The following is a 27,991-nucleotide window of genomic DNA, read 5'->3' on the forward strand; positions in this document are numbered from 1 at the left end:
TGATGGGTCCGAATGGAAGATTGGATAAATACAAGGGTCTCTGAACTCACCTTTAATCAATAATTGGAACAATCCCGTTTACCTGGGCCATTGTTTAGACGTCTGCACCAGGCAGAGAGAGAGAATGGCATCCCCTACAGGGTACCAAGATATACATATACATATATCGCCTGGTCTTCAACTGGTACTGTATAACGTATATTGGGAATTTTAGACAAGTTCACATGCTCAAATCTCTTTATTGAATCGCTACTCCCTATACATATTGCAACTCTCTACGGATATTGTGCGCTTTTGGACCCCTCCTTGGACGGATTTGTACAAATAGATAACAGCTAATAATTGTGCTGGCGGTGCCCTGTGCTCCCGAGTGCAAACAGTTTGCCTCGCCCGAGGGCTTAATTAATAACGTTGTATTTGAGCCGGATTACACGAAACTTTAACGTCCGCCCACCGAAAAACAAAAAAAGATAATTATCACAGCGCCATTAGGAGCCCCACTCACGTACAGCCGTTGACATGATGGCAAACAATGGCACGGACACAAAAAGTGACCGGGACCAAGACTGGGACTCGGACTGGTACTGGGACTGGGACTGGAACTGGGAATGGGATTGGGGGCTCATTCACTTGATGTCACAGAGCAGGGCCACGCCGCGTAGGGTCCAGTGCTTGGGATTGAACTCGGTCTCGAAATCAATCGAGCCCACGTACTTGAGGTCGGTGCGCTGGGGCTTGCGGTAGATGGGGCACTCGTACAGCTTGGGATCCTTGCCGGCCGTCGTGTTAATCGCATATATATAGATGACAGGCATCTGCTCGTAGAGCACCTTCATCTTGGACTCAATCAGCCGACCGCTGCGGCGATCCAGCGAGGCTCCTGCAAAAATGAGACAGGCATCAATCGAAGGTACAAGTTCAGGTGAAAAGGTAAGGAAACTCACCCTCGAGGAAGAGGCCGTGCACATACACACCCTCAGTGGGGTATTCGCTGATGTCCTCACGGTTGTAGCGCGTTATTTGATTCTGCAGCACCACCGAGTCCAATGCCCAGCCTTTGTGGGCCCGCGTCACCTCCTGGGAGTCACCGGATTCAAGTGTGTCGCCGCAGACATGTAAAAAAGAAAGCAAGAACCTTTAATGTGAAGTGAATCAGATACGTCAATCAGAACAGCAGGAATACTGGTTTTAATGGCATAAAGAAAGTACTCCTTCGAACGATTTATGTATTCATAACAATAGAATATCGATTCCTGGCTAAGCGGTGATTTGCATTCACATCCCGTTTTTCTTATTAAGCAACTAGTCACCGTCCTCCATAAGTGCTAATTGAGACAGGTCCTGTGGGTGTGCCCACATCCAGGACCTGCAGCCTCTCACCTGTCGCATGGCTGTTAGAAAGCCTTGGGGATTAAAGAAGCCCGTCATCCAGAAGACCTAGTTAATAATAATTTCCATTAGAAAGCTGCACAATGCTCAGTGTTGTCCCCTCACCTTGGGGCGATCCGTGGAAATCCAGGTACGGAACTGGCCGTTTCGCTCCAGCAACTCAGTGTACCAGAAGCCCAGAGTGGTGGACTCCCAGGATATCTGCAAGTGACGTTGACATGACATTATCGTGTTGGCCAGATTCAGAAACAAGCAAACAAGTTTATGTTGCACCCCAACTGGGATGGGGAGAGTGCCAAGTTTATTAGATTAATAAGTAGATTCAATGACTAAACGCAGTTTTGGACAACAAAATTCCGGCTTATTGTGGGATGAGGTTGAGCCTCATCAATTTGAAGGGTCTATTTTCGGTGGAGTACTAGTTCTAGTTATAGTCTCTGTCGAACGCGGTTTCAGAAAATAACCACTATCTCGTCATCTGAAGTAAATTGATATCAAATAATAGGACCTGTGCGATGTCAAAATTTTGCAACGCAATTCTGTCCCGATATAATTTTCATACCTTGAATACCTGTACATATTTTTAAACAACAAATTAAAAAAAAAAACACGGCACGTCGAAGTATATATACCCTTGGAGATAGAACTTCGATGACTAGGAATATTTATGTTAAAAAACAATAAAGTAATACCTGATTTCATTTCATTCACCTGTATTATATTTACAGTTTTACATTCACAGATTTGCATTTTTCTATATAACTAACTATCGTTTGTATATGATAGTTTCGTCCGATTTTAAAAAAATGTTACACAAAATTGTAGAATTATATAAATTGGCAATATCTCAAATTTGATCAAATTCGGTCGAAAACTGAATATGTTATCATTTTTAATTGTATTAAATTCTCGATCGTTCCTAAGGGAGCTATAGGATATAGTAGCCAATTTTCATAAAATTGTACAGAAAATTGTAGAAAATTAAATACATAGAAATTGTATCTCAAACTTGATGAAATTCTGTTGAAAACTAAACATGTTTTAATTTTTTTTTTGTAAAAAATCATCCAATCCGGCCCGTTCCGACATATATTCGAGTGAGAGTATATAGAAGACTAACTACAAAGACTAACTTCAAAACTGAGAGCTTAGTTTGCGTAGAAACGGAACGGACATGGCTAGTTCGACTCGGCTGTTGATGCTGATCAAGAATATATGTACTTTATATGGTCGGAGGTGACTCCTTCACTGCGTTGCAAGCTTCTGACTGAAATTATAATTCCCTGCATGGGTGTAAATATATTAAATTATGTGTTGTTATGCGGAATTAGTCCCAAACAAGTAACGTCTTAAGCAATTAAGTTATAGTTTCAGGACTTGCTCTAAAACGCTTCAAAGGCATTAACTTAATCTACGTGTAGTCTTTTAAGATTCTGTCAGCAAATTTGGTAAGTCTGGGTAATAAAGCCTCTTATATATAGAGAATCCTGCAGACAGACCGACATGACTACATCGCATCTTTGATTAATGCTGATAATACTTATTTAGCATAGTTACGATTGTGTTTAAGGACGCAGTTTTAAAGTATAATACTTGTGTGGAAAACCTCGTTTCAAAGGTCTGAGGTAAGAATTAAATGTTAAATATTTTGCACCGTATTTTCCATTGTTTCCTTTAGGTACCTCTGAACGTGTTTTGCGAGCTTTGCCACCTCAAACGTTTTCACGCATAATTATAAAATACCCCAACATGAAAGGCCGCCAAAAAAGAATATATATTTTTTCCCTAGCAGAAATCAATTGTACAATTTCCATATTTAATGCCTGTGAACATTCCGCCCTCCCTTTATTAGGTGCCCTGGAATTTCAACGTGGACGCTGTGAATAAATGTAAATGTCTAAAGGACTAACCTTCATCCAGGTCTCGGGAATGCGGGCATCGTACATCGCGTCCAGGGACTCCTTCAGCGCCGGACTCATCACGATGGTGCCGTCGATGGCCAGTTTGAGGTCACAGAGGCAAGTGTGGACACGCTTGATGACCCGTTGCATGCGATCTATTTCCTGCCTGCGATTACATTATTACAACAACTACTCCATTATGTTGGACAGGAATACTCGCCTGAGGAAGATGTTCATGGGCAGGAGGATGCCCATCCGGTTGAGATTCTCCCGCACCTCGTAGGCGTTGTATTGGGCTGGCAGCTTACGGAGCATGTCGTCCGCCAGCTGGTAGACAATGCTCTCCCGGGTCTCGCCGCCACCGCCGCCGCCCTCCTTGGGCTGCACGCTGAGGATGGTGTCGAGGATGCCTGGCGATGTAAAATCAGAAATAAACAACCAAATATTATTTAAAAGGGGTCATTGAATAGTAATGTTCTGGTGCTCAGGTGGGTTGCGACTGAATGGGACCGTAAAACAACGTTCTTAAATCGAGCACGCAGCGGCAAAAACGGCCACGGAAATATTCAGTTTATTGATTTCACACACATTTAGGTGGGCAGCCTGCCGCCATTGATTATGCAACAGGGCTTTACTTAAATCGGACACATTGATAATTTATGACCTGCTCTCGCACATTAAACTAGTATAAATAAGGGATTCTGCGCGGTGGTCGAATTGGGAATCGGGCATTCGGAACCAGACCTGCACTCACTCACCTTTGGCCGAATTGATTTGGTACGTGATGTCGGCGTTGGAATGCAGGCCAAACACCTCCGGAGTGTCGTAGGCCGGCAAGCTGTTGATGTAGTCGATGAAGCCTTGGAGGGACTTGGTGGTGGGCACCTTGTAGCCCTTGTAGAACTCGAATGCGTTCGAGAGGAGCTGCTCGCAGAACCAAACCGAGGTGAAGGTGGTCAGGAGACGCTTGTCAAAGTCATCCGTCACCCTGCCACCGTACTGCACTTCGCCAATCATGTAGACGAGCGTCTGCCAGGAGACGCCCTTCTTGGGGTCCATTTCGTCGAGATGGTTCTGGATGAACTGGACGCTGGCGGCGAAGTCCGCCTGGTTGAACTCGTAGGGTATGTTCCAGCCGAGCGGTCCGAACTTGCGCCGTTCCTGGACAATGGTGTGCAGGAAGGCCACTGTGTAGAGCAACGGGGGCCACTGGGAGGCCGAGGTGTAGTCGAGGAAGTCCTGGGTGAACGACTAGACCCGTGCAAAAGATTGAAAATTAATTATTAAGCATGCTCCGCCTGCAAGGCTGACTTATTTGCACACCTGGTAGCTGCGCTTCAGACTGGCACGTATCCCCTGGGGAGGTTCATTAGTAAACTTGAGCGCCATCTGGAGCAGCCCGATGGGGAATTCGTTGTGCGGCTCCGTCGTCACCCACATCCGGAATGACTCGTCTATGTGCTCGCTCTCCACCAGCATGTCGATAATCTCCGAGCAGAAGGGCAGCGATAGATGCACGTTCTGTAGCAGCACCCATCCGCCGCCAGCCATCGACTCCATAATCATCTTTCGTGCATGATACTCCTGGCCCTGGCCCATAGACACCGCCTTGAGGACTGTGTGGATGGGGAAGTGAGTGTTCATGTGAATGGAGACAATTGAATTAGTGATATGATGCACTTTAGCGCATTGCCCGCGGAACACTCACTTATGCTCTTCTGCTTGGCCAGAGCTCCTATTTGGGTGGTTGGATCCGATCCAATGGACAAAAGGCAAACGAACGGAGTGCGTGGTTCCGACTCTAGCCTAAAAAAAGTATATAGCTTAATATTTTGGAATGGGAGTAAGGTGTCTTATCTTTAATTATTTACAATTATTTTTCTTTAAATAAATTTGGGCAGGGATACATACCTACATATGTACATATGTAATTATTAAAGATTAATTACTTACCACATTTCCTCGAGATCAAGGATTTGCATTTCACTGTATTCGCTTCCCAGAGATTCTTAAGGCAGAAAAAGGTTATGGAAACGTAATCAAGCCAAAGGTACCATTGAAAGTCTCACCTTCTATATACTTTTTCGCCTGGGAAATGGTGCGATCAGGACACCAGGATCTAATGAGCAACAGCTTCCGGAAACTGTCCAGGAGAGCATTGTAGCCGCAGGGAATCTCCTCGTTCTCCGGCTTCTCGCACTCATACCAGGAACGCCAGTCGCGCTCGTTCAGCTCAATCACTTGAAGGACCGTCGAGAAGGTGTCCAGCTTGCTAATCTCAACCAGATTCAGCCATGTGATGTCTAGGATCCAGCGGAAGGGCTTCGGCGTGACGGCGTTCAGATCTAGCGAGGCGCCGCCCTTAATGAAGGTGAGGAACTCCTCGTGGCTGATGTTACCATTGTGATAGTCGATCTTTATGGCCAGCATCAAGGTGAAAAGCTGCTTGTGCCGCTCGTAGAGGCTGCGATTTGTGAACTTGTAGACTTCGTAGGTGAGATACCGCAGAATAATGTTTATCCGCTCCTCGGTGACACTAGACTTGGCCGACTTGGTGATGGAGTGGTTGAATATTACCAGAAACTGCTTCAGTGAGTTCTGGTACATGGCATTCACATTGCTCATCTCCACAATGAGGAAGTATAGAATAGATCCACGCTTGGCCACCGCCCGGAACTCCTCACGCGCCTTCATTATCTTGCGTTCCGTGACCTCGGAAATCTTCAATTTCTGATTGACCTCCTCGGCCGTGGTTTTGGTGACTCGAAGCACCTCAATTAGGGCCTCGTCGTCTACGAGGGATCCCTGGGATGAGCTGAGTCGGAGCAGGAGATTCGCCTCCAACTCCTTCATATTGCGCTGGTTCTGCATGACGGTCTCGAAAAGCGCCACCCGCTCGGCCTCCAAGTCGGACTTCTCCATGAGAATGACGCGACCCAGGAGCTGGTCCTCCAGCCCGCGCATGGTGACCGTGAAGTCAATGATCGAGGTCTTGGCACTGACCTCCGGACTGAAGGCTGGATTCGGTAGTTTCGTGGTGATGTAGAGCATGAAGCCCGGCATCACGTCGCACTCCTTGTCGCCCACCAGCACCTTCTCTATGCTGCCCGACTTGATGAAGTTTTTCTCCAGCACATTGTCAATGACCGGGTCCAGGTCGATGCCCACATCCTCGATCAGTAGCGGCCTGCCGAGGGAGAGGGAGTCCTCTAAGTGTGTGCGGAAGTACTTGTGGTTCAGCGAGGTGATCTGCAGTTCGTTTCGGTCCTCCTTGCACTTGATCCAGATCTTGCCCTGTGTCTGCGGGTCCACCAGCAGTGGATAGCTGCTCGATTTGGTGGCTATCAAGGCGTTCTGCACCGACAGCTCGTCGTTGGGCAGTCCCTGCAGCGTCCACTCAGACACCGTGGACGAGTCTACCAGCATGTTGATAATGTTCAGACCAGTGGTGAAGGGTATGTTCTTCTGCTTAAGGATGCCCATCCAGGTCTTAATGAGATTGGCCCGGAACTCCTGATTGTAGGGACCGCAGTAGGAGAGAAATCCGGTGGCCAATAGGACGTCACCCACCAGTTTGCCCAGCTGTATCTTGAACTCCTTGCTCTGGTTCGTCCAGCGGGTCTTCTCATCCGACAGCCCGTTAATCAGGGCCGTGGCTGCCGTCATCTTCCGCAGGCAGACATTGGCAGCATCCGTCAGCCGCTGCTTCTCGCCCACAGCCTTATCGTACTGATCCTTGACAGCCTGCAGGGCGTCTTCGCGCTCCCGCAACTGCTCCTCGGCACCAGCCAAGTCGTCCATGGCGAGCTGTTGTCGTGGCATGGGGGATTTGACACAAAGTATCGAATAAGGTAAGAGTAGCTCTATTTATGACTATGAATCACGGTAAGGAAAAGCATTTCAGTGATTCAGATGATTTCGTTTCTAGAGTGTCCAATTGCTCGTATCCAATTATAAAGTCCACATGTTATCCGATTAAACGTATTATTCCTCATAATAAGAATATCACTCGCGTTTATAACATTAAGTTAAAAACAATTTAACATGAATCCACTTAGCTGTGGGAAATATATCTGATTGATGAGCCGACAAGCAGCAGCTTGGATCATCCATCATAACTTTCCGACAACTGGTTGTGATTGCATTTAACTTAAAACAAAGCATGCATTTTTTCTATACCGTGCCATATATAATTTTAAAAGGGCATATTTAACTTTTTTAAATACTCGTTGGTAAATATTTATTTCATTTAAACTTACATTATTCCCTCGGAGCTCTTACCTTTAGGCGCGCTTCCTGCAGGGTGAGATTTGCCTTTAAGGGCAGCACCTCCTTGTTGACACTGTGAAAGAAGGACATGGCCTTTGTCCAGGACAGCAATCCGGCGACATCGCCACAAACACGTCTCGCCATATCCATGTTGTAGTCCTCCATGCGGAAATATGGCTGAAGCAAATCGATCATCTCGTCGTTGATGGTGTCCTTTGGATAGTTTTGCAGCTGCAGCAGGAACGTGGCACTAGCCATCATCTGTCAAGAAGTTTAAAGGAAAAACTAATAAGATTACAATAGTCGAGTGTACCGACTATGCATATCCGGGAAGAATGGAAAAAAAAAATTTAAAACCATGGATGTGAATTAAATATAAGCTAATTATTTTTTGATTTTATTAGCTAACTTGTGGTTAATTCCGCTGATTTAATCAAATGATTTACTCCAAATACGGATAGTTTGTTTTTTTTTTTTTTAACAAGAAAAGTGTACAGACTGTGTCAGTAAAATTTTCTGGTCGATAGGATTTTAACGTTTCAGCGGATATTAACTATTATGGCTCCGCTTTATCTAAGTTTATTCATTAATAAATTTAAAAAAATAATAAAAAGTAAAGCAGCACCTTAAAAAAAAGCGCATGGAATCATGAAAATAATATACATGGGAACGAATATTAAAGAATGAGAGGCACTTCCCTTTCCCTGTTAGAAATTCAATTGAATATGATTTAGAGTTCGGTTCACTATGTGTGAAAACTTAAGGAAGGCGACCCACCTTTAGGGACTCCTGCCAGGAGGGCTTCGGACACGGCGTGCCCGAGTCGGGAATGCAGGGATGGAGCTTGCGCTTGAATAGGATCAGAACGCAGTCCATGATCCGCATGATGAGGTGCGGCGGACGACCCAACTTACGCACAGTGGCGATATGCGCCGGTTTGATCGTGTTGAGGGCATTCTCGGCCTCCTCTAGGGCCGGCTTGGCCGCCTCAAGCTTTTCCTCGGCCAGGGCCTTCTCGTGGGCGATGCAGGCGACGAGAGCCTCGGCCTTGTCCTTGACGATGAGCACCTGGTTCTTGACGATCTCCGCTTGCATCGCACGCTCCGTCACCTCCACTAGCACTGACTCCGCGTTCTTCGAGGCTTCGACTAGCTCTTCCTCCATGACCACCAGGTCCTTTTTGAGGATCTCAACCGAGGCGGAGGCCTCTTTCAGTTTCTCCAGGCCCGTATCCATCTTCTCCACACCATCACGCAGCTCTTGCTGCTTCATTTGGTAGATGTTCTTGTAGCCGGCAATGAAGTTCAGATAAGATTTGGGTGTCACGTGCGTTGCGCGCCGGAAGCGCTGGAAGTATTCCTGCGACGTTTCCGCGACAATGTCCTGGATGGAGCCGAGAGCGTTGACCAGCTCCTCCTTGACGGCCGGGGTGCACTCGATTTCGAAGTGACTCAGAAAGTGTCGGGCAACCGAGACTAAAGCATCCTTGGGCCACGGATGCAGCCAGTCAATGGTGCAGCCGGAGACCAAGGCGGGAAAGCGCTGCACTCGCGACCGGAACGTCTCGCCCACTGGCGAGAAGCAGAAGGCCACATGCAGATTGGTGCAGGTGCGCGCCAAAAAGAAGTCCATCACACTTTCCGGGGTCGCTGTTTTGCGTTGATTCTCGCGTTTCATGACCGGCGTCAGTTCCTGCACGATTTCGGCCTGCTCATCGCGCGAGAATAGATTCGATATGACGCCGCTCGAGAGTATGTTGTTCAGATACTCGAGGAAACCTTCCTCCTTGATATCCATGTCGGTGAAGAGAAAGGTCGTGCCCTTGCCCTGAACGCCGCAGGTACGGTAGAGCAGCTTTAGATCCTCCAGAAAATTGGCCACGTTGTACGAACGCGTCAACGCAATTTGGAATGTCTTGTAGCCAGCTATGAACGATGCCAATTTCGTTAGCGACTGTTTTCCAGAACCGCCGACCCCGACAAGCATGACCGATCCCCTCGGATGCCGAATGATGCGGGAGATCTTCACCAGATGCAGCATTGCATCCGGGAAGAACACCAAATCCATTCCCGACCCTCGCACCATTTCGTTGAACTGGGCAAGAAACATGACGAGACGCTCTCGGAGCACTTCGTGTGAGTTTACCGGCTCGTAAACCTTGGGCAGCTCCATATCGGTGTCCTCGCCCTCCTCGCCAGTTGGCTCGGGGGCGTCGCGCATAAAGTCGACGAACACCGGATTGGGCAGGATCATCTGGGAGTGGGCATCGCCCAGCTCCTCGCGCACGAGACATGCCAGCTCTGAGCCGAACCACTCCTTGTCCTGGAACGTGGTGAAGCGATCGGCAAATACTCGCGTGCACTCGTGCTTCCACAGCGCCATGAGGACGCTTTCGGAGGTGATCACCGTGGATAAGGTGCCTACCATGCCCTGCCAGATGCGCGACAAGTCGCGCAGACTGAAAACGTAGTGGAATTTGGCTGGCGTGGGCAGCAGTTTCTCGCGCGTGCGCTGCCACAGATGGCGGGTGACGACGATCAGCTTCTTGACCAGGCTGCGGATCTCGGGCACGAAGCCGCGCTTGGCATTGTAGTGACCCTCACCGATAACGCGGAAGATCTTATCGATGGAGTCGTTGTCGGGGATGTTGCAGTTGAATACACAAAACTGGCGCTTCAAACGGGACGGTATGTCGTTGCGCCCGCCGCCGGGCAGGCCCATGGCCGCCACATACTGCACATCCACGATGGTGGTGAAGTCGCCTGGCTTCTCCAGGCTGTAGAAGCCCTTCATGTCCATGGACTGGCGCACAATTTCGTTGGTGATCTGGTCGCCCCACTCATTGATCTCGGGCAAATTGATGTCGTCAATGAAGACGATCAATTTCCGGCCACCGGGTGGCCCGAAGGTGACGCCAACGCGTTTCTCCACGTAACTCTCAATTGTGCGCTGAAACTGGTATGGACTGGTGGCCGACGAGAAATTGAATGATCGGCCCATGTACGTTTCAACGTTCATCTTCTTCATGAAGTTCTTCATGATCACCGTCTTGCCCGTGCCCTGCTCGCCAATCACCATCACGGCGCGCTCCTGATTGGCTATGGTGCCGATCAGGTAGTCGATGCGCACATTATCCACGATGGGCACCAGAATGCTCAGGTAGTCCGGTGTGGAAAGCTCCGGATACATATAGGGGGTGACGAGCGTCTTCCACGACTGCCACACGCCCGCTGGAGAAACGAAGAAGTCAAATATTGTGTTCTCGTGGGCACTACCCTTCGGGTAGTCCAGTTCCGGGAACGATTCCTTCACAAATAGATTCATTCGGACGCGGTCGCTAGTGGAGAGATAACCGCCCAGTCCCCAGGCGAGCGCAAAGATGTACAAGCGGTGCAAGTGTTCCGGTGTACAGGTGTCCTCCTTTTCCTCAACGGCATTCTCCGGAGGTAGTTCCTCTGTCGGGAGCAACGAACGAAAGAGCTGTATTAATTCTAAGTCACATAATGTTGCACTAAAGCCACATTCTGGAGTGTCACAGAGGTTTCTGGCAGCTGCTACGATTTCAACGGGAAGCTACAATTTCCCAAAACAAAACAGAATCACAATGGGAATAAATGAAAAGTACTAGAGAACCATACGAAACGTATTCTCATAAAACGAGAATCATTAATAATTTCAAAGAATGCCACTCCACCAACGGCCTTTTAATGGATCGACATATAATTCAATTTAATAAATATTTTCATTTTTAAAGCACGAATACGTTTCGTTTGGATAGAGAGCAATCCCTTTTTTGTCACCTGAAACTTGTAATTAATAATACTTTTGCAAAATATCGAACAAGCAGTGATTCCTCTGAAATGTTGGCCGTGTAGAGACCTCTGTGACACCTCTACTTTTGATTAGTATTGTCACACAAATGGAAAATCAAAATATTAGGACGAGACACACACAACTATGGGGTTAATACATAGACAATCAAGACGGGACAAACACAGAATTAGAACTACAGAAGGAAGAGAAGGTCAGTCGATTGGGAAGCAAACGGAGCGGAGTCCGCCAGCTCGGATCCCAACCGACGGATTACAGATGTCAGTCGACACACACAGAAGCATTAGCTCTACGGTTAATTTTGGGTTTCACTAATTACGCAACGTATGGATACGGGTATACATTACCGACAATCTGACTGCCAATCGATTGCCGTCGCGCCTCTTCGATTTGTTTTTGATGCTCTAAACGTTTATTCGCTGAAAAGTGGCAATCATTTTGGTTTTTGCAGGGATTTCGGGTTCAATTGGTTCAATGTTCAATTTAGGCGAACCGCCGCTTATGGGTTTGGGAATTGATCGATTAGATTAGCTAGTTGGCACTGCACTCACCATCGTGGCTCTCCTTGCTCGACAGACTGACGGCCTGCTCGTCCTCCTTCTTGACGGGAATCAGGCCCTCCAGAATGAACAGCATCTGCTGGACAATGTTGCACTGTAGCACCGGCATCTGCAGTTTCACCATCTGCACTCCCCAGTTGTAGACCTCGACAAAGGTCTGATCGAATAGGTCAGAAAAGGTTGACTTCTCTCCGGGAGCTCGGTTCTTTAACCAGGCCTGAACAACTGCGCAGGGAATTGTATAGGTACCAATGAATTCCGTTAGAACTTTCGATGCACTTACTTGGTCGAGAGTCAAGTCCGGATGAGCTCATGTAGACCATTCCGTTGCGGGAAACCGTGGCGGGCGAGGCATTGTCAATGTTGTGCGGCTCAAATATGATTTTGACGGTTGGCGCCATGGTCAGGCGATCGCCATTGGCCAGTGTTAGGGTCTTGTTGTCGTCCAACACCGAGTTGAGGTTCTCTATCCAAATACTGTCCACTGGGCCGTCCAGAACCAACCAGACGTGCTCTCCGGCCTTCAGCTTCAGGGTCTTGCGCCACAGGGCCGAGAAGATTCCGTCCGTCCAATCATTGGTGGCCACGTCGAGCCGTCCAAACATTTGTGCAGCCGTAATCGCCTTGGGGTTCATCCGCATCTCCCGATGGTTGTCGCCCATCTGGGTCATGGCCTTCATCAGTGTGTGGATGCAGGTAGTCTTGCCAGCTCCACTCGGACCGAGCGTCATTATTCCGTGGCGCACATTTTGGGTCTCGTACAGCTGGATGAGCTTCAGGACCCAGGGGGGATGATAGACGAGGCTGGCCTCATCCGTTTGCTGAAGAATGGCAGCCTCGAGTTCCGGGTAATTGGTCTTTTCAAGAGTCTATCCCATGAAGATGTTGTAGAAGAATAAATAACTATGTCAGGATGGGACTTTACTCCTTACCTGATTGGGAAACAAATCCGATACAAGCGACATGAAGAGTGGCTCATCGTCGTCGATCAGCTTGGAGAGATTCATGTCGCGCAGGACCCGCATCACAATCGTGCTCTCGGTATCCTTGGAGTTCCGGCGTTTGGCAGCTCCCAGCGTTCGCAGCACAGAGAGTATGTTCCTGAGCCCGAAATCGTAGTGCACCTGCTTGGTCAGTTGCTCCTCGCACAGCTTGTACAGCGTGTAGAATTTGCGGGCCAGCGTTATGTTCTCTAGGAATCCGCAGCTGGCCAGCTTGACCCTTATGATGATCTGTCTGTCCGGCACCATCATGGCAACCGTACGGAACTGAATTTTTAAATTTTCCGGCAGTTCCTTGCGACCGGCATATCCCGGATTCTATTTATTTTGGTATCACGAACATGTAGGAATAGTGAGAAAATTATATTATAAATATTATACTGTTTTAACAAGATATTGAAAAAGTATGCTTATTAATGATACGGCGACAACAAATACAAAACAGTTAGTTGGCATAGCACAATATTGTTGAGTAATATCGCTTAAGCTTTAAACTTTATCATACCGAGACCCTAATAGGGAAATACTAGGTGACTAGACTTTTAATTCATTTAAAATAAGAGCAAGCCTTAGCCTATGAGTTCATTTATCCAGCTTGAAAATCCAATTTAATTTGTTCTGACAATAAGCAAGCAAGGCTGTGCGATTGTAAAAGTGGTATTGCAAGTAAATTTTGGGACTCAACTTTACCCTAATTGCTAAAAATAGTTCGCGTGGGAGCACGTCTCCTCCAAAGATAAACATACCCCGAGTGTCCCCATTCAAATGAAACAAAATTCGTGGGCTGACTGGCCGTGTCGGCTCCGTCGAATACGGCTAACCACAACAAAGGGTTTTCCCATTAAACTCGTTCGAGTTCGCAGCCAGCGACTATTTGTCTATGTCCGTAATCGTGTGCGACCCAATTTGGGGCTGTTGTGACATAATGGCTCATTAAAATTAAATGCCCTGGCTAAAAATGTTATATAAATGAGCGTAATAACTCAATGTGCAAATTAAAATTGAGCCAAAGCCTTCAAAGGATCATGCTCCGGATTGGATTGGGTGGCGTCTCCTGAGGGCGTTGATTGACATCCGCCATTATAGCCAGGATGAGACAAAGGCAGTCGCCGCGTCGCCGTGTTAATGCTAATCGCATTACGCGATCATAGTTGCCGTCGCTTGTAATTAAACTACGCAAAGTTTTAGTCGGCAGCAGCCACTTTTTGCGTGGAGACTTAAAGTTGCTCTTTAAGGGCAAATTCCTGGCAGCCGGATGGAGTTATCCGGCCTCCCATGTGGCAGCCAGCCACATTAATCGAGTCATGAGGCCGCTAAAATGTAAATACAGGCTCGGGACCCCACTCCTTTAGTCCTGCCTGCCTCCTCCTCGGCTTTCTCCACCTCGACCCGGTTATTGGTTTTCGGCAGCTTTTAGGCTCCGCGCTAAGTGTCGTATGTGCCAGGGCGGCGACAGAGTAAATTTTATTACGGCTTCGGTTGAGAAAAATTGTACATGACTAATAACGTTGAATTATTATGTGCGTAAAGCGCCCGTCACTTCCATTTTTCCTGATCGATTTTACAGCGAATATGGCATTGCCTTTAAAACAAATGGGTTTATTTAACAAGCAAATAAATAATATGAACAAGGAAGGGCCACTTGTAAAATTATTGTTTTTCTTCAAAAATCTGGCTAAGGCGACTTCCCTAAAGCAAGTTTCTATATTCCCTGGAACCAGAAAGAGTAAAGGCTGGAACCCACTAAGGTTCGTTAACTTTGTTTCCTCATACTCATAAATTAAAGAGTGTGCAATTATTTCATCAAGGGACTTAGTTCCACTTTGTTGTGCCTCCAGCTTATGTTGTTTAGTGCAAAAGCTTCCAGAAATTTAAGTTGATAATACGTAAAAATTACAACAGATTTTCAGTGCTTTTCATGGGTGCGAATGGTGCTACGATTATATTAAATGTAGTACTACTTATACCTATGATAAATAATAAGTAACAAGTGTCCATTAACATTACCATAGTGATGAAAATGCCGAACTCTGGGTTCATTTCGATGGTGTCGCCATCAGTGAAGAGGAATGTCTTGCGCTTCTCCTTTTTGGCAGTTAGGACAACGGCCACTTGTTGGGCTGCCACCGACAGGACGGGAAGCTCGATGCGGTTAAACTCGTCAAAGCAACCCCAGCTGCCCGACTGGGCCAAGCCCTTGTATATGCGCCCCAGTCCTCTAAAGAAATCAAATGGATAGCATAAACGGACAATACTTAAGTTCTGTGGAAGATAGCTCGAAGCTATTCTGCTTAAAAAGGCAACAGGAATTTGCTATTCCTGAATTTAAATGAATTTGTAGCGCCAAAGCGAGTCTTACCTGTAGTCCATTTGATCGGAGCAGTTAAATACCACGACATACTTGGCCAGCGTTTTGCCCATATCCTTGACGGTCTCTGTCTTGCCCGTGCCAGCTGGTCCGCACGGAGCTCCGCCCATGGACAGTGTAAGGGCTTGGGCCAGAGTTATGTAGCACCTAAAAGGGAACGAGTTCGGAAGCTGTGTAGCAGTCAATGTACTCCGCCTGGCGGGGCTTGCCACAGCTTGTTAAATGTGGTCGTGCACGGAAAGAAGGCTCTTTAAAAAATCAAAAGCCAATGGTAATAGTCCCTGATGTCGCGATGAGTGGGAAATCTAAGAGAGATCAACAAACGAATGCAAAGCAGCCGGAGATGCCTCTAGGAACACAGCGGCACTCCGGCAGCCTCACAGCTTCTGGGCCAACTGGCTGCTGTCAAAACTTTATTTATGCTCCGCTAAGTGAAATTTATCTTTACGGGCATGTCAACGTCGCGTCGCTCGACTGTCCGCCGACATAGTTCGTCCTGGAGCTGAATGGGATTCCGCGGAGCTGCGAGCTGCGGCTGTCTCCGCCTCCGACATCGACTTAAAGCATCTTTAAGTGCTGCCATCCGTTTGTTTGCTTACGGAGCAGAATTCCAAGGTGGATATTCCGCCACGGGGAATGTGCGGAGCACGTGCAGGCGGGTTTTCCACTGAGGCATTTCTGGTATGCGAAAGTTTATCAGTGGAAAAAAGCGGACGGCAATGCGGGAACAATGCAGGGAATACAAATTAAACGGAAGCGTCTATAATTACTCGTCATTGTTTTGGGAGCAAGGAGTTCGCATTTATGCGGCAAGACAATAAGAATTTTATAGAATTGAAGGGCACCTCCTTGAGCAAGAATGCTCCGAACTGGGAGAACATGTCGTATACTTGATGATATTGACCTTGGAGAATTTTATAAGGTGAAAATAAACCGAATCAATCCAATCCTTGCAATGTCAATAAACAATCCCTTAGACCAAAAATATATAATCAATTCTTATTTTACCGATCCGTCAGCGGGGTGATGACCAAGCGATCTGTGCATCCAAGATACTCGTTCTGATAGGTAAACGTGACATCGGTCACCGAAATCCAGGTCTTGTCCAAGTCCTCCTTGAAATAGAAGCGGCATTGCTTGAGCCACTCAAAGTCGTTGGGGGATTTGATGTTCATGCGGCACTGCGAGGTGTGGATTGAACGAGAGAATGGATTAGAAACCACAAACTATGATGGGACAGAGCATTTCATGGGTTACCCACCAAAATATCGAATATATCACGCTGATGCACATGGATGGTGATAAGGGTCTCGAAGTTGGTGCGCTCCCGCTTGGACAGGTTGCGGGTAGTCTGGTCGATCAGAGTGTTCAGCATCTCGAGGAACTTATTGTTTGTCTCCATCATGACCTTTCTTTCTCGACCCCTCATTAGGGCCATCTCCGCGTCGCGGGTCCAAACCATCTGGATTCCGAGGAGACCGATCTGAGCCGGCGCCTTCTCCAGGAAACTGAGCAGCGTGAAGTTGGGATCGTTAATAGTCGCGTAGGCGGTGCGGATGATCGAGTGCAGCGAGGCCTGGGCTGTGACCAGCAGCTGGGTTAGCCATGTCTCCACGGAGCCCTCGGCGCGAATGGCCCGATCCAGCTGGATCATCTCGCCCTCGCTACTGATGATGGCCATCATCTTGTTGTACTCAACGTCGTGGAACTTGACGCTCTTGGTATTGTCGAATATGTTAAGAAGGTGGTTTTGTATGGTGTGCGAATCGGAAGCCTGCCCCAGTATCTCTAGCAGGGCAGGATCTGACACAAAGAAGAAACGTGGGAACATCATGCGCTTGCGCTCCAAGTACCCACTCAAGGATTTCTGACATATTTCCAGCTGCTCCTGCAGGTGAGGCAGCAGCTGCTTGAGCAGATCGTCACCGACGCAGCAGGCCACGACACCAGGAGTCTCGTGGGCCCGCTGCATGATCTTCTGCCAAGACTTGTCAATCTTTGAAAACCTTTTCGCCTCCTTAGGCAGTTGCTTCGCAATATCGCCACCCACAAACACAGCCTCCAGGTAGACCCACATGTTCTGCACGAGAAGCCAGCGCTCCAGGATCTCGTTTGAATTGGACAGGTCGTAGACCCACTGCTGGATCTGCTTCCGGAAGGGGGCGTTGTAGCGGTTGGACAGCAGGGAGCCCAGCACCATCAGGCTGTCCTCCAGCTGGCCGATCGTCTCCGCCGTGGTGTCGCCGCGCAGCAACAGCTCGCCGCGATTGTTGAAGCTCATGAACTGAAGTTCGTGCACTGACCACTCGTTGGTCACCTGCTTGAGCTTCGCCTCGATATCCTTCTCCTTCATGGCACTGATGCAGATGTCCTCGATGTCCTCTTTGTGCTTCAGCAGCGGCGCCTCCAATATGTTCTTGAGCGAGAAACCCTCCGAGTCGAACTCGAAGATGTAGCGAGTAACATCCATGATCCGTTGCCAGTGGCGTGGCTTCATGGCTTTATTCGCCATCAACTCCAGTAGCGGACACATGTCGTTGAAGTCGTCAATGGTCTTCTTCAGAGCGTGAAACGCCGGCCACTCCTTGAGGCCCTTGGGCAACTTGCGGCATCGGTTCTGGAACTCCATTAACTCGTTGTTGATCTCCTCTATGTCCACCTCGTTCCATGGAATGTCGTAGTAGCTGCTCACTCGGTCGATGACATCGTTGTACAGCTTATATAGCTTCTGCAGCAAGTTTAGCTCCTTGCGGATCTGGCCGAGCTCTGGGTAGTCCGTCTGGGGCAGACCGAAGAGTTCCTCGCCGCTTTGGTACGTCTGTAGGCGTCGCCACATGCCCTCGAAGCGATTTTGGAACAGAATCAGCCTGTCGGAGGCCTCTCGAGGTGTCAGACCGGCCTGCATCGGACCCGCCGTGCGATACTCCGTCACGTACGAGATCTTGTCCTGCTTGAAGTTGTCCAAATTGGTTTTCAGGTCGTCCTGGAACGCGGGTTGCATCTCCAGCAGCTTCACCTGCGCCTGCAGCGCTCCCGCCAAAAGATTCTGAAAAGTGGCCCTCAAATTGTCGACCAGATCGAATTGTTCACGCTCTACCTGCACCTCGTAGCGGGTCAGGACATTAAAGGCTTCCTGTGGAAGTCAAATTGTAATGTGATCAACTAAATTTCCATTAAATAGGGCTTTGTGAACGGAACTTGGTTTGAGTTAACTTAAAGTAATTGCAGATAAGCACAAGGTATACAAAATTTGAAGTTTAACAGGGATATATCTTATTTTCCTTAAACCATTATTATTGCTTCACGATTAATTTGATTAAATTCAGTGATTAACCTCACCTCGATGGGATCTATGCGCAGCTCCATGTCCACCTCCTGTTCCCGTATCTTACCCAAGGTCTCCATAATCATTCGAACGTCATCCAGGTCACGGATGGGCCTGTCCAGCTTTCGGTCCATCTCGTTGATTACCGCATAAACGTAGTCCATTTCCTTCTTGTACTTCTTCTTCATGGCCTGACCAATTTTGTGGTTGCAGGCTGGAAATAGAAACGGTGTAAAGTGTTTATTCTAGCCACCCTCCACACAGTGTGGACTCAATGATATCGATGTCATTAATCAAAGCCAGGCGGCCGAGGGCTATTTCGCCTCCACCCGCGGCCTCATCCAGCGGCGTCGCCGGACTAATAAGTAAGTAGTGTTTGGGGGAGTTTATTTTTGGGATGCCGATGCCTGCCCTGTGCACAGTTAATTCTGTTAGTTAAATTAGATTGCCTAATTGGAGTCCAATCAATTTCCATAGCTTCCTATATTCGACCCAACAAAAGAATTCGCGAGGGTGTTGAAATTTATGGCTGATTAATTCGAGCCGACGGAATTGGAAGTTGTGGCCCCAATAAAATAGGCTCAAAAACTTTGCCACACCGTTTGCTTTAGGCACTTAATGAATTCTACTTATTCTGAAATTTATTAACTATTAATTATGAATCAGTAGATAATTAATAATTCTTCCAATTTAGTGTTAAATGGCATTCCTTTAAGTTTAACCTTTGTCCTCATTAATATGCACTTTATTTGGGAAAAGTTTTCCCAGAGACTCGTATGGATATTAAGTGGTTACTATACAATATAAGTATTTTCGTGCTTAATAAGTATAAACGTAGTCAATGAATGAGGAATTTTGTATCTATTAATTTTTGTGAAAAGTATAAATATTGTTAAGAAAGTTGCCGATTTTACCAACAAAAAATTCTTTTCGTGAGTTAAAAATCTTATTATAAAATCAATACGTCTTTATCTAACAAGAAATGAAGCTAACTTCGCCACGCCGAAGTTTGTGTATGGCAGCTATATGATAAGTTGTCTGATTTTCATAAAATTTAAACCGAAATTCTAGATTAAGTTTAAAGGGCTTGATAAAAATCTTTTGAAAACTTTAATTCCATTAATTTCTCGATCGTTCGTATAGCATTTATATTATAAGTTGTCCGATTTTCATTAAATTTAAACTATATTTCAGAACAATATCAGATTTTCATTAAATTAAAACTATATTTCAGAACAATATTAAAGGGCTATATCTTAAATTTGATGAAAATCTGGCAATGAAAAGGTTATAATTTTTTTTCTAAAAATTTTCAATTTTAAAACAATTTTCCAATTTTTCCCATGGCAGCTATATAATATATATATTCATATATCTTTAAAACTGAAAGACTATGTAGTTTGCATAGAAACGGACAGATGGACATGGCTAGGTCGACTCGGCTGTTGATGCTGATCAAGAATATATATTCTTTATATGGTCGGAAATGACTCCTTCACTGGCTTGCAAACTTCAATACTGCAATAATATTATTATAACCTGCAAGGGTATAATAATTAGCTTAAAGTTAAAATTTAAATTAAAACAGTATTAAAAACAGTTTTGGCGCAAGATGATTGGAAAATTACATCATTAAAAACACAAACAGACAAAGAAACAAGTCAGAAGCAGAAGCTGGTCCTAAAACACTCACGCACTCTTTAAACATTTTTAGAAATATAACATTTTTAGATATAACGTAAAATCTATTGATAAAATTATACGACGCGAAAAATAAGTGTACTTTTTTTCAATTTTCTCGATCGTTTGGATTTTTGTATATTACATGTTGAACTTTAACTGAAAAGCTGATTAATAAACCTCGTAACAAATAATGACATGATACTTACACTTGATCTCAATGGCCAAACCATACTTGAGCCTTTCATTGTACACCGCCACGCACTGGCCGAAGACCTCCATGTCCGGTTCCACCAAGAGATTGGCATCCAGATCGGACAGGCAGCGCAGCGTCGTCTCGAACTCCTGCAGGCCGAACTCCATGAGTTGGCGCGTGGTGCGGTCGTTCTTCCAGAGAAAGTGGTAGGGCTTCCAGCGCTTGATGTACGTCTGGATCTCGGGCTTGACGTTTTTGGTGCAGCTGGACAGCTGGTTGACCGCCTTTGCCACCTCCTTGTTGTCCATAATGGCCGAGTAGAAGCTCTTGAGCATGTGCGGCATCTGCGGACGCTCCTCGGAGGCCAGGCAGTAGATCTTGCGCCGCCGGCTTTTGCCGCCGCCGGCCGCCTCGTTGTGGTTGCGTCCGACGCGCGGCTGCGTCACCGTCATCGAAACTTGCTGCGGTTGGTAAGACAAGATTTTGGAGAACATTGCGAAGCTATTCAGTGGGGCTGTACGCACCGGCGGATCTTTGCCGCTGCTCCACTGCGCCACGCCCTTCGCAATGCCCGTGATGTTCTTGCCCGCCGTCACCAAAATGTCCTGCAGCTCGTCCAGATTCGGCTTGATCACCACATGGGGAATCTGCAGCTGCGCGTTCAGCGCAAATATCGGTTTCTTCAAAACCGTCTCGTTCTCGTCGGCGATGAACCGACGGCGGAGCGTGTCCAGAGCGGCCCGGATCACCTTGATCAGCACATCAATCACCTTGCGGCTGTAATAGCGCCGCATCTCCACCACCGCATTGCACACCATATCCTGGAAGGATACGGATACTGATGATGTCGGTAAATCGAAAAGCAACCAGTGAGCAAACGGGATACTTCTTAAATCTCTAATTATACCCCGAATCAAGTATTATAACTTAAAGTCTACAATTTTACAATTTTCAGTCTTATATAAAGAACAACAAATTAAGTTCTTATTTGTTCGTTCGTTATTTTCTTATTGCGTCAGTACCTATCATCTATAGGTCTATAAGTTAAAACGAGTTAAAGCCAATTAGAGCGAAATCAAAGCGCACAACATAAAATAATTAAACCTAATATTGCGCCTTTCTGATAATGTTGGCCCAACAACTTAAATGTAATAAAACATATTTATTTTTTATAAGGTTGTGTGGCTCCCCAAATGAACACTCTTATCCAAAACTGTTAAAACACTCAAAGACAAATCGAGAGCTTAGTTTATTAATTGGCTACAACTTAACATTGGTGTGAAATGGTGATCTAAAAACATGCAAAATACAAATTGTATAACCAGAAATTTGTTACTTAAAATAAGACCATTTGGTTTCGAAAGTGGCATAAAATAACTTTTGGTCTTATTTAAAAATTTATTATTCTATATTCAAGACTTTTAGGGGTTGAATAAAGTCTGATAAATCTCATTTCCTAAATTTTCGGTTTTATATTGAGATTAATTAATTATTAAGATTTTATTAGGAATGAAAAAAATCTTAAGTCGAGATTTTGGTTTGTTTATCATACAGTTGATAGAACGCGAAAGAACAGATTTTAATCGTTTCCGGCTGAGGCCGAAAAATGTATCATACAAATTTACTCAAACGTTGGTTTATTATTCATATACATATAAATAAATGCTTTTCTAATCATTCCATCACTATTTAGAACTAAAAAGTCACTGTTTAACATCGAACAATATCCTTTTGTTTTTGGGCAAAATAGTCACCTGATTCATATTGATATTGAATCAGCCAACTTAAAATTAGACATGAAATCAGCTAGGATTTCAAAACTTATATTTACTCTTCGGTTAAGTTTAGTTCGATGGCTTTAAAAGTGTTTGGTAAGATTTGTGTGGTCGGTAGTACATACATATAACAGAGAATAGCCAAACTTTAAACCTAAATTTACCAGCGTGCAATTAAATATTGTCAAATTCTTAAAAGCTTGATGGTTTCTTTTAAGCCAGCGGTATTCCCAATTAATTTCCCAGCACCCATGTGAGTCGGAACTACCCCGTTTTTATTTGCATTAGGTTTTATTTGACTTACCTGCATGCCCTTGGGTAGACTCTCTGTGGTGGACAAAAGGGACAACGGATTCTCAAAGCAGGACCACAGGATGCTCCAGTCCTGCTGCTGGCCACTGCCACCACCACTGGTCGTGGGAGCAGCAGCTCCTCCGCCTCCATCCTCTGGCTTGCGGCCCCCGGATGCGGTGCTGTCTCCTTTCGGAGTGGTTGCTGCTGCTCAATGGGTGGCACTCAATTACTCCTTCCCTTGCATACCGAAAGCTTACCATCAAATAGGGTAATAACATCATCGCCGGCTATCTCCTTAAAGGCTGCCGTTGCTTTGTCCACTAAGCTTAGAACCTCCTCTACGGCCTCGGAAACCATTTGGCTCTTCCTGTTCAGCTCGATGGCCGCTTTGCTACATATATGTACATATAACGAAAGCAATAGGTTTTTGAACCGAATCGTGCACTGTTTTTAAACAGATAAAAAGCTCCGAAAGAACACGCACATTTTAATTGATAAACGCAGTAATTAAAAGTAGCATAAAGAACGGAAAGTCTAGCCCAGACAGTTGAAAAGAGTCCCCTCCCCACAAGCTCCAAGGAGGAGCTCCACAGAGTTTAATGAATTCTGTGAGCACATGTCACAGTCAGACTCACCGGCAGGCCTCCTCGCTTCGCTCCAGAAACTCATCAACTGTCCAGATTTCATCGTCTGCCCAGAAAACAAATGTGAAAAGTTCCGCCAGCCACACAATTGCACGAGACGGGAATAATTTGGAAAAATTAAAGCCACTCACCTGCTGGCAAAATCTGCAATGAGACGTCCTGCATCCACATGAGCACATGGAGTATGCGATTGGAGTAGATGTCATGGACACGGGCCACAAGGACTTCGAAATTCTCTATGGCCTGCTTGCAGCGCTCATAGAACTCGGTCCAGTTTTGGTTTGTCCACTAATTAACATTGCGAGTTAATTGGATATAGGTAATTAAATAAATAATAGGTCACCGCACGACTCACGTTGATGGTGTGTAATCCCGGCTTTAGCATCGCGGTAAGGCGGACCAGCTGTGGCAGGAACAGAGGACGTACCTCCAGCTTTACGGCTCGTACAGTGGACAGAAACATTTTGATGAGACACTGTAGAGCAGCAGGCGGGAATTGGATTAAAGCATAATTAGGAGGCAACCGCTGGTAGGTCACTCACGTTCAGCGAGTCCTGGATGGTGATGAAGTACTGCTGGCGACTCATCAGCGTGGCAGCCACTATCGGCAGCTCGATGTCCAGCTTGGCCAGCATCTTTGCCTCCCGGATAAGCAGCGGTATAGTGGGATGCAGATTGACCAGCAACTTATCACCCTGGAGGCTGAGCAGGGGCTGCAGTAGGCAGGCGTCGGCCACACTCACATCCTGGTCCAGCCATATGGAGACGATCTCGTCCTCGTACTCCTGCAGCACGCCCAGCACGTTGTGGTAGCGCACATCCAAGTCCTTGGCCATGGGCAGATTACTCAATACCCCGTGGTCCATTACCGCATCCATCAGCTCAGTGATGTGAAGGCTAAGGGCGCGGCACCAATGGATTCGGCCGGCGATTGGCGGGAAATTCCTCGCCAGCGGCGGATCGTCGCGTTGCTTGCGAAAGGTCTTCAGAATGCGGTCTACCTCCTTCTCTACATACCGCAGGATCCGAGTGTACTTCTCGTCCATCTTGGTCAGCGGAATTTTCTCGCTGACCTTCTCGAAGCGCACTAGGAAGCGGATGCACTGCGGCGTCTCCCACACCGTGTCAAAGTCCGTCTCGATCAGAGTGGCGATGGTGTCCTTCAGTGAGTTTGTCTTGTGGATAAACCGCTCGAAGTCCACGTTGAAGTCCGAGTTGCGGTGGTCCAAGTAGTCATATTTCCTCGAAGTCACCTCCTTCTTGGCCTCCTCGAAGTGATTGGAGGCGTCCTCCAAGGCTTCTCCTAGCAAAAGTCCTTCTAGGCGGCGCTCAAACAAGTGGTTGTAGTCATCGATCAGGTTGAACATGCTAATAATCTTGGAGAGCCGTTCACAGAAAGTGTCGAATTTTCCTAGAGGAGAGAATGTTTTACTAATTGCCTAGTTAAAGTTTTTTATTTTACCAAAAACAAAGTTCTCGGAAAACCCAAAAGGTGTCTGATTGGGCAGAAAGGGCTGCTCCCTGACCGTATAGTAGGTCTCATGGTAGATGTGATTCAATTTAATGCAGTTGCTCAGCTTGGTCCGGATCAGGCTGCGATCCTGTGACCAAATAGTCTCCTTGCATCGACAGGTGATGTACGACTTGCAGGTTTCGATCATTTGGTTTGTTATCTAATAATATTATACAAATGCGTCAGTTAATGCATACATTAATCAAAACAATATTTTATTTAAATGACAATTTTGTAGGAACCAGAAAATAAATTATGAATGGCGGCAAACGCATCTCTTTATTCGCATTCATCGGCCTGGTTACTTTCTCAAAGGTCTATTCAAATAGAAAATAAAAAGCTTTCAATAGTAACCAAAGTTTCAGGGATTTGGGTGAAAGCCAAGACCACGCGCCGTTTATTGCCATGAACTGCAGGCGACAGAGGTGAGAATAGATTGAGTGTAAAAGCATCGACAAATAAAATCAATAGGAAGAAGCACTTACACAAGGGATAGTGGCTGAACCAAATAAAAATTGATTCAGTGGGGAGTGGAAAGCATTGATGCTAAAGTTTTCATGGAATGTTCTTTAAGAAATGGCTATATCCACACTATTTAGTGAATTTTGTAATGAGGTAAAGAGCCCTTAGTAAGTAACTCTAGCCTACCTTGACCATAAGAGCGGATGTCCTTTCCGATGTGTTGTAGAACTGAGAGACGCTGTATATAAGCCGAACAGTTTGTAGCAGGCTCAGGATGGACTCCTTCATGCTGACGGGGTCGTCCAGGTACAAGGAATGGCAGCACGTCTCCATGGCCTGGATGAACTTTGAGTTGTCGCGCGCTTCGTTGTAGCAAAAGGTGATCTTGCGATCCGTCTCCTTCCACTGCTTTATGATACGGGAGCCTGCCAAGAAGAGGCAGTGCAGCGTGAACTGCACCTCCTTGTCCTGCAGATGAGCCAGAAGCTGGGAGAACTGGGCGCCGCGCTTCTTCCAGTACTCCAGCTCGTCCTGCGGCCCACTGTGGTCATTCTCTTTGCGCAGCTGCTCGCTCTCGCCGAGAATTTTGAATATGCCCTTCGTCCAGTTGCTGACGCGCTCCTCGAGCTGCGCGCAGAACTCCTGGTTCTTGGACATGTCCTTCACCTCCTCCACCTGGTCGATTTTCTCGAACATGTCGCATCCGTCGGCAAAGACGTTATGATGATCGCACACCTGCTCGCAAACTCGCAGGGCGCTGCAAAAAGACCGCAATCCGGGCAGGAGCTGACCCTTAATGAGCCCGCAGCTCACGTCCTCCTCGTCGCCCTCGAGACTAGGAAAGGCCAAGGCCTGCATGAAGACGAACTCCACGATGCGTTCGATGGAGGTGACCAGGCCAATGTTCTTGGCGTCGATGACACCGCAGTACCTGTAAGCGCCATTAAACATGAGAGTAGACTCAGGACCACCCAGCGAGACTTACAGGTCCTTCTGGAACCCCTCCTCTGGCAGCTGCTTGGACGTATTTACCCGAAATATGTAAATACAAACTCCGGTGAAGGCGCATGTCCAACCGTCTGTCAGGAACAACTTCTTGTGCTTTGGTGGAGGCATGCCACTCGGTGAGGCTCCACCTGCAGAGTCAATTTTATTATGCGAACTACTTTATATATATTGTATATAATTAATCAGTATCAATTTTACGACACATAGCATAAGTTTCCTTCCAGATAATAGCAACTATTTTTATGCATTTAATCTCACCCTGCGGCGTCTTGGAGCTACTTGAAGCCATGCCAGTTCTCGAAGGCCCCGGCTTATTCGGATCGGGCACTGGTGTCGGCTCCGGCTCATCCACCTCCTGGTAGAACCACAGCAGCTTGTTCTTCATGTTGGGCAGGAAAAGCTGATTGATCTCATCGAGCTAGACGCAATACACGAGTGGAATTATTAGTGTCGACGGAATGGGCGGGCTGATAGGCTACCATGTCCCCTTCGAATATGTAGTCCATGAGCTGATGCCTGGGCAGCTGGGTGGCGTCGATCAGCAGCTGGAAGGTGAACTCCAGCCGGGGATCCATCTCCCCACGACGTGCCTTGCGCTCGCATTCTTCCCGCCGGCGCTGCGCTTCGTCCGGGTCCATTTCGATTTCGATTCCGGTTATGATTCGGAAGATTATTTTATTTTTGACGGGCCCGACATGCGTTGGACCGTTGGTGTTCCAGAAAATAATTAAGGATCAAAATTTTGCAGTGCGGGAGTGGTTTATATTTTTACAAACGATTTTAAGTTGTAAACCAAAATAAAATGTTCGTTTTTTTATTTCAAAATTCAAAAATGGAAGAGACCAAAAATTAGTTAGTTTCAAAAATGGAACACATCTTGGCTAAACACTAAAAACGCTCTGCAACTAATTATTAGTTGCGCACGCCTACAAACTACGTTCAAAAAAACTACAACAATTCGTACTTATATAGCATGTCAACGGATAGAGAAATAGTACAAAAACCAAAAGTGCGATACTTCTTCGAATGCTATACAGTATATGGTTATAGGAGTGATTTTGTAATAGATTACTAGGTTTGGGTTGCAGCAACGGGAGTGAAGTTCTTGTACAGTTGCGTTTATGTGGTTAGTTAGGAGTTAGTTACTCAGCTAAAAAGAAATGAAAACACGTGTACGGATATTAGATGGATATTACGGGGGCCTCAAATAGCAGCAGCAATTTACACGCGCAAGATTAGGAGTTGCAACTGGCTAGGATTGCGATTACGTAATCGTTCAAGGGGGTTTTGGTATCTAGGGCAATATGCATTACGCAACTTTCTAAGGCAACATTCGACAACGGTTACTTTGCAGTACACTCGATACGGCTAGTTAGTAATTAGTGCTTTCTCTCCAAATTGCAGGCACCTGCAGGATGTCGCCCTGGTCCTCCTCCTCCTCCTCCTCATCACTACTGCCCCCATCGCCGCGCATTGCCAAAACATGCTCGACCAGCTTCTTTTTCTGCACGAACATCTTGGCCAAAACTCTATGCAAAAAGCAAAGTACTTTCCACAAGCAAGGGCACACACTCTCGGGGCAACTTAATCAAAAATCATTGGAGATTTACTGCGTTTCTATTGGATTCTGAACTGCGTTGCACAACACGACTTCTCGCCTCTGACAATTGTAATAAGCAAAATGCTGAATTGAACAAACAGACAGAATACGCACTGAGTTGTCAAGACAACGGCCTGAGGAGCTTCCGCAGACAAGCCTTCAACGAATTAGTGAG

The 27,991-nt window shown here is 46.5% G+C and overlaps 1 protein-coding gene across 1 annotated transcript; it reads right to left on the reverse strand.

Annotated features, from left to right (window-relative positions):
- Positions 1–219: 219 nt before the first annotated feature.
- Positions 220–27,898, reverse strand: Dhc1 (dynein axonemal heavy chain 1). The gene is made up of 35 exons (XM_086830105.1): positions 27,625–27,898; positions 26,696–26,833; positions 26,475–26,634; positions 26,194–26,344; positions 25,395–26,139; positions 24,696–24,906; positions 23,776–24,644; positions 23,589–23,708; positions 23,365–23,521; positions 23,225–23,279; positions 22,847–22,980; positions 22,600–22,793; positions 20,534–21,341; positions 18,659–18,858; positions 16,581–18,452; positions 16,328–16,500; positions 15,311–15,466; positions 14,959–15,169; positions 12,883–13,269; positions 12,234–12,819; positions 11,942–12,175; positions 11,738–11,809; positions 8,337–11,014; positions 7,572–7,820; positions 5,360–7,097; positions 5,244–5,298; positions 4,999–5,096; positions 4,614–4,906; positions 4,049–4,541; positions 3,511–3,700; positions 3,300–3,456; positions 1,495–1,590; positions 1,381–1,437; positions 945–1,077; positions 220–880 (listed from the first exon to the last, which is right to left on the reverse strand). The coding sequence occupies exons 1-35, from the start codon at positions 27,730–27,732 to the stop codon at positions 627–629; spliced, it is 14,232 nt and encodes a 4,743-aa protein (XP_086686231.1). The 5' UTR covers positions 27,733–27,898; the 3' UTR covers positions 220–626.
- Positions 27,899–27,991: the final 93 nt, after the last annotated feature.

This window comes from Drosophila serrata, unplaced genomic scaffold (genome assembly GCF_035046125.1).
Source record: "Drosophila serrata isolate PLE 108 unplaced genomic scaffold, ASM3504612v1 contig_228, whole genome shotgun sequence".
Classification (NCBI taxonomy): domain Eukaryota; kingdom Metazoa; phylum Arthropoda; class Insecta; order Diptera; family Drosophilidae; genus Drosophila; species Drosophila serrata.